This window comes from Mustela nigripes, chromosome 2 (assembly GCF_022355385.1).
Source record: "Mustela nigripes isolate SB6536 chromosome 2, MUSNIG.SB6536, whole genome shotgun sequence".
In the NCBI taxonomy this organism is placed as follows: domain Eukaryota; kingdom Metazoa; phylum Chordata; class Mammalia; order Carnivora; family Mustelidae; genus Mustela; species Mustela nigripes.
This window is the reverse complement of record NC_081558.1, coordinates 150766-161285: the sequence shown is the minus strand read 5'-3', so window position 1 is coordinate 161285 and position 10520 is coordinate 150766. Positions and strand designations below refer to the sequence as shown.

The window sequence follows — 10520 nt, the reverse complement described above, 5'->3', positions numbered from 1 at the left end:
CCCCCACCCCTCCCTGACCAGGGCAGTCTCCTAGCTGCTTGTCCCCCGGCGCCGCCCACGATCCGTTCTCCCCGCTGCCGCCAGAGGGCGCCGGTAGCACCGAGGCCGGCCGGCGTCGGACCTGCCCGCAGCCCTCCAGGACTCCCCGGTGCCTCTGTGCCCCTGGGTAAACGCCCCTGCCCTCTCAGGGACCCTGCACGACCCGCTCCTTCTCCTTCCCCATCACTCATTACGCTCCAACCGATTTGGGCCTCCTCGCTGTTCCTTGGGAATGCTAGGCGCTCTTGAGGCTCAGGGCCTTTGCACCTGCTGTGCCTTCTCCCCTGGCTCCCTCCTCACCTCCTTCAGGACTCTCTTGAACATCACCTTCTCCGTGAGGCTTCCCCTGACCACGCCACTTCAAACTGCAAACTCCCCACACCTCCAAGCCCTCCCTGGCCTCGATTTTTTCCCACGACAGGACTTTGACTTCTAAAGTAATGTAAAACGCACTCACCCCTTTGCCTATCTCAATAAAAGGATGAGGAAGGGACTTGATGTGTTTTGTTCACACCTGTTCTCCCAGCGCCTGAACCGTGCCTGGCGCACAGTGGGCACACATATAAACACCGTCGGATTGATAATTATGAGCATCGATGCTGTGAACTCCGTCCAGCAGCCTCCTCGGGGGGACTGAGGCCCGGAGCCCCGGAGCCCCCAGGGCTGGATCATATGGCTGAGGGAGGACGCTCGCGCCCTATCCCAGTCCGGCCTGCCTTGTTCTACTTTGCTGAGTTGCTCTCTTCTGTCAGTGAATCAGACTGGATTAAAAACATGGCTCATTTGCATGGTCCTACAATTGGCTTCTCATTTACATGCCTTTAGTTGGCCGTGGTGAGGAGCCAGAAGTGAGCGGATGGACAGGGCGGACAGATAGAAGCTGGTGTGATTGGCTGGAGGCCGGGCTGGGGAGGTTTCTGTGGCTAAACTCAGTCTGGTGATACTGCTGGACCTTGAGGTCTCCAAACCTCCCCTTCAGGCTCAGGCAGTCATTCCTGTCTATCCTCACCCCGCATTAGCCCTTGGCTATTTTCCGTGTCGCAGTGGGGAAACCGAGGCAGTCAGGGCCGCATCCCAGCTGGAACCTGGATGAAGGATCATCCTCCAGCCAGGTCCCCGGTCTTTCCACCTCCTGGTCCTGAGTCCTTGAGGCTGGTCTCAGTGGCAGTATCCCTGGGCTCCTGCACTGCTGGCCAGTTTTGGTCGGTGGACAGACTGGTTGGCAGGGGGAGGGGGAGGAGGAGGTTGGGGTATTGACCTCCTGTCTCTCTCATCAGTGCCTAGTTCAGTTCACAGTGCTGGAGTCTGTGCTGCTTCTGGAAAGAAGCAAATGGCTTGTCCAATTTGGGGGGCCCACAGGTGTCTGAGAATGGAGGTGTCCAGGTGTCCCAGGTGGAGGGAAATCAAGCAGGCACCCTGAGGTGGGACCCGGCAGGAGTGGCTTCAAGGAATAGGAGTGCTACTGTGACAAGAGTCAAGTGAGCGAGTCGAGCGCGTGAGGACTGAAGGATCGGAGTTGAGGGCAGAGGGGAAGAAGGGGGACTCTGCCTGGCAGGAACCTTAAGTGCCAGTGAGGGCCTGGGTTTTATTCTTGCGGCTGCAGGAGTCCACAGCGGGCTTTCAGCCCTCCTGGAAAGCTGAGCTGGGATTAGAGTCTGGGAGAAGCCCTTGACCCTAACCTTGGAATGAAAATCGCAGTCAGAATGCCCTGGACTCAACTCTTGGCTCTGCTGCTAAGTTACTCAGGGACCTGCACATGTCTCCTCCCCTCCCGGAGCCTCCATTTCCCGGCGGTGACCACAGATGAGGGTTAGCAACAGCATTTCCCTCAGTGGGATCCTGAGATAATTAACCAGCGCAGTGCCCGTGAAGTGTCTGAGCCCGTAAAGGATGGGAGTTTTCCCGTTGGTGGCTTCACAGAGACCTTACTGTCCCTTTAAGGCATGTGGGTCTGTACCGATGTCTCTTTTCCAGTCTTGATATTGGTCATTTGTGTTCTTTTTCATTGGTTTTTGGGCATTCTAGCTTGAGCTTTATTAAATTTGTTAATCTTTTTAAAGAACCAGGTTTTGGGTGGAGGGGCTTTGTTGACTCTTTTAAATATTTTTAATTTTTATTTATTTATTTTTTTGTTGATCCTTTCTACAGTTTTCCGTTTCAGGCATTTCTACTCTTATGTCTTTAATTTCCTTCCTTCCACTTATTCCTCTTTTTCTAGCTACTTAAGGTGGAACCTGAAGTCACAGGTGTTAAGATCTTCCCCCCCTTCTTTTCTTTCTTTTTTTTTAAAAATATTTTATTTATTTATTTGACAGGGAGAGAGAGAGAGAGAGAGAGAGATATCACAGGTAGGGAGAGAAAGAGGGGGAAGCAGGCTCCCCGCCAAACAGCCCGATGCGGGGTTCGATCCCAGGACCCCGAGATCATGACCCGAGCCAAAGGCAGAGGCTTTAACCCACTGAGCCACGCAGGCAGCCCCTTTCTTTTCTAATATAAACATTTCAGACTCATTATGAACTCCTTAACAGATTGATTAAAAAGTTAAATTATAAGTTGTACTAAAATTACATTGAGGAGTGAACTGCATCGTATGTAAGTTATAGCTCAATAAAGCTGTTGAAAGTCAGAGTGCAAAATGGCCTGACAGCACACATGGAAGACACAGGAGTTTGAATTCTGCTCTGTCAGGTTCCTGAGCCCCTTCTTAGAGCCTGACACAGCAGTTGCCTTTAGTGGAGGCAGGGAAATAAACTCTATTTGGGGAGTAAGTCTCTGTTGGCTTCTGGGAGGCAGTGCGTTGTCCTCAGAGGCCCGCCATTGCCTCCTTGCCGTCGTTGCTTCTGCCCCGGGGCCTTTGCACGGCCATTTCCTTATGACGTGCTCTTCTTTTACCTTCTCAATTCAAAGACCCGTCCTCCTGCCCCAGCACTTGGCCGGCACCTATGCTGCCATTGTGGGCTCCTACCTGGTTGGTGTTTTCTAGCACATTTAACACCTTCTTATATACTGTGTGCTCATTTCTTAATTCTTTCTTGTTTATTTCCTTTGTTCCCTCCTGAGAACACCAGCTCCTTTCTGTCTACTCCTTTGTGTCCCCCCAGCCCAGACAGAACCTCGTACTCAGCAGGAGCTCAGTGGATGCAAACTGGATGAGGGAGGCCGGCTCCTTGGCCTGAAGTTGCAGCTCCCGTACAGCGGCACTCTCACCGTCTGACCTTGCGCTCCGCCTCGGTTTCCCCAGCTGCAGAAATGGGGCCACACTTCCCAAGACCTCATCAGTCCCTGCTGCTACAAGGCTGCAGGTATTCCGTTTATGGCTTTGGCTCCCTGGAGCCTTCTCGGGCCCCAGCTGCCCAGGTTGATGGCTCCCTGGGGACCCGCTCTGCTGACATCGGATTCTTTCCTGGACCATCCAGCCACCAGGCCGACACTCGATCCTGGCCGCACTTCCAGGCCAGCGTCCGCTGACCAGCCCACTAGGGCCAGGGCCCCAAGACTCTCTGCTGACAGACAAGGGACTGTCTGTGCAGTCCCTGGGGGGTGGGGGCTGAGGCCAGGGCTCTGCCAACGCCAGCACAAGCCGCCAGGCCCGAGGACAGTGCCGGGAGCTGCGGCCGGGAGCTGCGACCGCGGCCAAGACGGCAGCCTGCGTGGCCCCTGCCTGGTCCCTGTGCCCCTTGCAGCCCTCCACGTGCTCGCCATGGGGACCCTTAGCTGTGACCCCGATCTACAGCTCACCACAGCACCCCAGGGCTGGCGGGCCGCCGAGTGCCGGATTCTGGATGTCGGCTTGAGGAAGTCCTGCGGGACGGCCACCATGGAGAACGGTATGCTCCAGCTGCGGAGGAGGGAGGCCTTGGCGGGAGGTGCTGGTCCTGCTCTATTCTCCCCAGCTCCACTGCGGTTTCCGGGATTCGGGGAGCCCAGCTGGAGGTGGGAGGCTCTGGCAAGTCCCTGCCCTTCCCCAAACCTGTCTCCCTCCTAGAAGGGAGGGTGTGAGCGTGGCTCTTGGGTGCGCTTCCGTCCAGCAAGAACAGGGCGCGCGGTGGGCAGGCACCTCGGCGGGGCTGCCGCCGCCACAGCGACAGGCGGCAGAGGTCCGCGGGGCAGACAGACAAGAAGTCTGTGGTGGGTTAGCCGACCACGAAGCAGCGAGGACAGAGTGGGTGAGAGCGGGGCTGTGAGGCCAGACATTCTGCTGTGGCCTGAGCCTTCCCACTCTGATGCACTCGGTGGGGCCCGGCTCCGGTGCACGCTTCTGTGTGCGACAGAACAACACGGGGGAGGCTCTGGGGCCCTGACCTTCCTGCTGAGGCCACCAAACACTGCAGTTGTGACAGTACGTCTCTGTCTGGGCCTCGGTTTCCCCACCTGAGACGGCGCGTCTCTGTTGGGCCTCGGTTGTCCCAATGTGCCGTGGAGCAGGAGGACGCTGCTGGCCTTGTGGCCCCTCCTACCTTTGACTCAGGTTTGACTCACAATGCCCCTCACTCACTTCCCCCCCGTAGTGGGGGGCGGGCAGCTCCTACCCTCTACCCCTGCCATGGAGGGTGGCGGGCAGCCTGGGCGGGGGCTCAGTGGCCGCGCCCTGGGTTCCTGCCCATGTGCCAGTGTCTGGAGCTGCAGGAAGTGACCGCAGGACTTTGCAGGCTCGGGGCCAGGCTTGTACATCCTGCCGCCCACTGTGGGCTACATCAACCACGACTGCACCAGGGCGCTGAGCCCGGCCTATTCCCTCTTCTGGAGGCCCAGCCCCGGTAAGCTTGGGGTAGGTGGGGGAGGGCCCCTCTGAGCCCCCGTCTCCTGCTGAGCCAGCAGCCCCGCCTGGCTTGCACGGTGACCCTGGGGAAGGTTCCTCTGTGTCCTTGGGAGAGAAGGGAAGGCCGGACGCAGTGTGCTGCACAGTGCCAGAGCCTGCCTTCTGGCCTCGAGGCTTCCCTGCTGCCCGACTGTGGACGTGACGCCCAGTAGCTCGGTGCCCCGGCATCCTCCCCTGCAAACAGTGACAGTGTACCCCTTCCGGAGCTATCCTCACATGAAGCCAACAGGTGCCTGCCCACGTCAGTGAGCCAGGATTAGCGCCTGGTGTCCAGGCAGGGCATCGCGGGGGGTCCTAGCCTCAGTTTCCCCATCAGCAAGACGGGGCTCCTTGCAGACAGCTGCGGAGAGGGCACGCTGACCATCTCTGCTGAGTGGACAGGCAGTGGGGGGCAGGGCTGGCCCAGTCAGCGGGGTCCTCTCTTCTGCGTCACCTGCCTTTCCCCTGGCGGGGCTGCTGTGTCAGGGTAGGGACAGGGTCAGCGCCATCTGTGCCGCTCATGTGGGTGGCCGTGGCCCCAGCTCACTGCCCGTCGAGCTGCCCGTGCACGCTACTTGTGGTGCGGCCATCACGTTCCTAATAGGAGTGCTCACAGACTCCATCGCCCCATTTCCCAGAGCTGAGGTCCCCAGTGCTCCTGGGTGGGGGAAGGTCCCGCACAAGGACTCTGATTCCAGGGATGAGAGTTTGGGGTGGGGGTGGGCTGACTGAATTTGCCGGGCAGCAGCAGCTTCTCAGCCTTCACAATCAGCCCAAATCCCGACCTGAACCGAAACAAAACTCCAGAAGCTCCAAGTGGTCCCAGAAGGCAAAGGAGGGAAGTGGCCTGTTGTCTTCCACCGGGGAGGGCTCAGAACCTCGCCTCTGCCCACAGCAACCTGGCTTCTCCCGGGACACAGCCTGGGACAGAGGGACCGACTGGCTCGGGGGAAGACGGGGGAGGGTGGGAGCCAGTGTAGACTTAGCTGATTCCCTGGGAAGACTTCTTGGAGGTGGAGGCATGTGGTCTGGGCTGTGGAGGGTGAGAAGTTCAGTCAAGCCCGCGGGAGACCAGGGACGTGGTAGAGCTGGCAGCAGACGCACAGGCCTGGAGCTGGGCATGTGGTGGGTCAGCTCGTGTGTGGGCTGTGAGTCCGTGTCACACTGACGACGCGCGGAGGCACACGCATTCACGGCTCAGCTGCGGCAGTGACTTCAGTTTCAGCGAGGGTCTGGGCCATGAGACGCCCCGCGTGGGGCCGCCCTCCACCGACCCTCCTCCGTTCCATCTTCTCACCCTGCCCCCGAGGACACTGAGGCAGAGACACGGCTCCCGGGGGCCGCGCTGAGACCCACACGGCCCCCCCCCCCGGGGCAAGCCCAAGCACGGTGGGGGCCTTCCTCAGGGTCTAGTTAGTCTTACTGTACGTGCAGTTCCAACCAACCGCTGGCGGGTTCCCTGGTCCACGGCCGAGGACAGGTTGAGGGAGGGACAGCTGTGATCACGAGGACACAGCAAGGACAAAGTCGGGGCACGCAGACCTCAGGGGTCCAAGCTGGGGCTGCGGGCTGTCTGGAGGGAGGGTGCCCTGGGGTGGAGCAGGGGCACTGAGCGGGGTCGAGGGGGCCTTCAGAGGTGCTCTCAGGACCCTGGGCTCCCCCCTCCCCCAGCATCTCCACAGGACACCAGCCCTGGGCCTGTCTACTTCCTGGACCCCAAAGTCACCCGGTTTGGCCGAAGCTGCACCCCGGCCTACTCCATGCAGGGCCGAGGCAAGTCGCGGGGTAAGTACCTGGTCAGGGCTGCCCTCCAGGGGCCCTGCCCTTTCCGATCCTGTCTGTCCCCCCTCCCCCACGTCCTGGAACTGCAGTGTCTTTGGATGTCAAAATAAACGAGCTCCGAGGAGGGGCCCGAGAGAACATGGACGTGACACCGAGCACAGGTGGCGCTGTGAGGGCAGCTGGGGCTCAGCCCTGGCATGGCCCCTCCGCCCGACTAACCCCGCGCCCCGCCGCTCTGTCCGTCCCTCCGTCCACCCATGATCCATCCATCCACAACCCGTAAGCCCCTTTATCCGTCCACCCGGTCATCCACGCATGCGCCCCGCCATCTCTCCCTCCCTCCTGGGAGGGCTCTGCCTAGGGGGAAGGGGTGGGGGAGGCAGCAGGAATGAGGGGGCTTTGGGACCGTTTGGGAGGATGAGAAGCAGCTCCTGGAGGTGGGAATGGGAAAGTGGGCGGTGTGCCTGGCAGGGCTGCGTGGGCAAAGGCCCAGAGGCTTAACGAGAACAGCCTGGGGGCGCCTGGGTGCTTGCGCCGGCTAAGTGTCCAACACTTGATTTTGGCTCAGGTCATGATCTCAGGGTCATGAGAAGGAGCCCTCTGCTGGGCTCACACCTGGGCATGGAGCCAGCTTAAGATTCTCTCGCTCCCTCTTCCCCTTGCCTACTCTCTTTGAAACCACAAAGAAAGAGGGAACAGCCTGCTCTACGGGGAGGTCTGGGAAGCAGGAGAGCCCTGCCCGAGAGTGCCGTGAGGCACAGGGAGCACAGAGGCAGCCACGCAAGGTCTTCGAGCAGGCGAGGACGCTGCCAACCCTCTCACCTCCTTCTCGCAGGTCTGGAGGTGACACCAGGCCCCGGGGCCTACAGCCCAGAGAAGGTGGCCCCTGTGCGTCAGCGGACCTCCCCGGCTTTCACTCTGGGCTCCCGCCTGCGCCCACAGCTCCAGGACACCGCAGCCCCTGCCCCCAACGCCTACACCCTGCCCTCCCTCTGGGGCTCCCAGATATTCACCAAGCCCCGCAGCCCCAGCTACACAGTGGCAGGCCGCACGCCCCCCATCCGCCCCCCTCAGGACCCTGCTGAGATCCCAGGCCCTGGCCAGTATGACAGCCCAGACCCCAACACCTACCGTCAGCGCCGGCCCGCCTTCACCATGCTGGGCCGGCCTCGTGCCCCCCGGCCCCCGGAAGAGACCCCTGGGCCTGGAACCCACAGACCTGAGCAGGTCACCATGACCAAAGCCAGAGCCCCAGCATTCACCATAGGCATCCGCCACTCCAAACAGGCGGCCACCATGGCTATGGACACCACGCCCTAACACCTTTGGGGTCAGGACTCCTAGCTGCCCCTGAACCAAGCCTCAGTTTACCTGCCTTGTCAAGTGGGGGTGTGGGAAGACCCCTCCTGGGTCTCGCCTTGGCCAGTGGGGGGCTTGGAGAAGTGGCAAGCAGGCGCCTCTTTCCTCCCTTTTTTCTGAACTTTGAGGTCCTTCTAGGCCACCTGCTTCCTTTGGTCTCTGGAGGCTGTGACCCTGTGGCCCTGTGCGGGGTGAGCTTCCTTCCAGTGCCCCAGTTTCTTCCTCCTGGTCATGCCAGGCCGAGTCAGGCCAGGCAGAGAAAGGGACAACCCCAGCCCTCCCGAGAGGCTGGCTGGAGATGAGCTTCCTGTGTCCTAGAACTCAGCGTCCGCCCTGCTAGGGCCTGGGTCCCCAAGACAGCTCAGGTTTCGGCTAAACTCGGGCTCTCCCCTGCTTCTCACAGAAGCACAGCTGCCTGCGCTGGTTCCAGCCCCCAAATCGGGCAGGAAGCAGCCTGATTCCCCTCTCTAGCTGCCTGCCAATAAATCTGTCTGTGGCGCGAGAGCTGCCAGCATCACACACGTGAGCTCATTTAACCCACTGTCCACGTCAAAGAAAGGAGACTTAAAATGCTGCTCTTCAGATCCAGACCCCCCCAATTCTGCAGCCCCTCGGGGGACCAAAGGGACCCAGAGCTCGTTAAGGAGAGAGGCAGAGCCAGGGCTGAGAATGAGGGAAGCCAGGCAAGCTTCTTGGAAGAGGGGACATTGAAACTGGGCTTTGAAGGATGTATAGGAGTTTAATGTATTCTATTTTCCATGTATCAGTAGGTCCCTACCGTGTTTCAGATATAGTTAAAGATTATCTAAGCGTCACAGCAACTCAGGAGGCAACTAATCTATACTGAGAGAAAATGGGGCTTTGGAGAGATTGGACCCTTGCCTGAGGGCACACAGTGAGCCCGCGTGTCCCTTTGATGCCAGGACCGGAATCTTGATCTTTGGGCTCTGTTCCTGCCCTTCTTTCCTAGGAATAGGAAGGAAACAGATGGATGGTGTCATGTGACCAAGCCTCCTGTGTGATAAGCCCTGGTCTTATAAACCCCTAACCCAGAAAAACCCAGACCCAGGCGCTTGGGAGGGACAGACTGCCACCAGGAGGACATGGCCCAGGGGTGGCACCTCAGGCATGACCCAGAGGGGTCCTGAGATGCATGGCCCTGACTCTGTCCCTTTCCCCCAGCCTGGAAATGCCAAACTTGAACACACGCCCCTTTATCTAAGGAGGTGGACACACACCAGGACCCCTACACACACGCCCACCCCCAGGGGAACCCGGATGCCCCCCTCACATGCATACTCATGTTCAAATCTGCACACAATAGACAAACAGGTCAACTCTCACACGGTCTGCGTATGTGTACAGACACACAACACACAAACCCAGATGGGGGGGTCCAGGCCCTGAAAACATCACCCCGCCCCCCGCCCTCCCGGCAGACCCCAGGGACTCGTCCGCGGTACACCCTCTCCTCGCGACCACGCAGCGGCACTGGAGCCATCCCGAGGCGTGACGCACGCAGGTTCCCGCGGCAGCGCCGACCCCAGCCCCACCCCAACGCTGGCCAATCCGCTGCGAGTCCCTCCCCGCTCGGCCGCCTCCCCCACAGGCTTCGCGGGCTACAGCCAGGCTGTGATCTCATTTCTCTGATTTATCGATCCGGCTCCCCGCAGCCTCGCCCCGCCTTTCCCACCTGCCCGCGCGCCCCGGCCCCCCTCCCTTTGTTTCCCGGCAGTCAGCCCCACCCCCGGGCGGGGGAGGGGAAGCAGGCTGGGTCCTGGGGTGACCGTGGCTGTCGAACCCTTGGTGCAGAAGGCATCAGACTTTGAGGTCTGGGTGGGGGACTAAGAGGCTGGGGACGGAGGGGCGGGCCGGCCTGAAGGCCGGGCCCACGAGTTCAGCTGGGTCAATGCCGTACAGAACTCCCCAGAAATGGAGGAGGAGCCTGTGACCCCCCAGCTCGCGCCCCGAGCTTCCAGCCTGGGAAACCGAAGCCCAGAGAAAAAGCAGAACAGAGACCGGGCTTTGCTCCTCCCTCCCGGACCTCGCCAGCCCAACCCACACGCCTGGCACCAGTCTTCGTCGCGTGCCCCTCTCTGGGTCTCAGTTTCCTCATTAGGAAACGGAGCGAGGCGGTCATTTCCCAGCGTCTTCCAGCTGGAACAGTGGGGAGGGAGGGGCCCGACCTTGGGGTTTGGAGCTCTCGCCTTCGCCGACCGCGTCCCCACCCCTTTCCAGGCGCCAGTTTCCCCGTCAGTCAGAAGCGGGAGGAGGCAGGTGATTTCTGTGTCTCCCACCTCCGTCCTTCTAGGAATTTGGGCACCGGTGGGTGGGGCGAAGCTGGGGTCGTCTCCCTTCCCGGCTGCTGGACCCGAGGCGGCGTCCGGGCCTCCGGCGGGCCTCAGTTTCCCCAGCCTCCCCGCAGGCGCCGGGACGCCCAGGGCCCGGGTCCCAGGGGCGCAGCCCCCCGCGGCTGCGCGCTGGGCCGGGCGGATGACATCACCGGGCCGGGGGCGGGGAGGGAGCGGGACGGCGGGGAGGG

General features: G+C 60.7%; 1 protein-coding gene across 1 annotated transcript; it reads left to right on the top strand.

Moving 5' to 3' along the window:
- Positions 1-3590: 3590 nt before the first annotated feature.
- Positions 3591-8472, top strand: CIMAP1D (CIMAP1 family member D). Its single transcript, XM_059387659.1, has 4 exons — positions 3591-3866; positions 4689-4796; positions 6509-6622; positions 7455-8472. Exons 1-4 carry the CDS (start codon positions 3740-3742, stop codon positions 7937-7939), a joined length of 834 nt encoding a protein of 277 aa, XP_059243642.1. The 5' UTR covers positions 3591-3739; the 3' UTR covers positions 7940-8472.
- The last annotated feature ends 2048 nt before the right edge of the window (positions 8473-10520 follow it).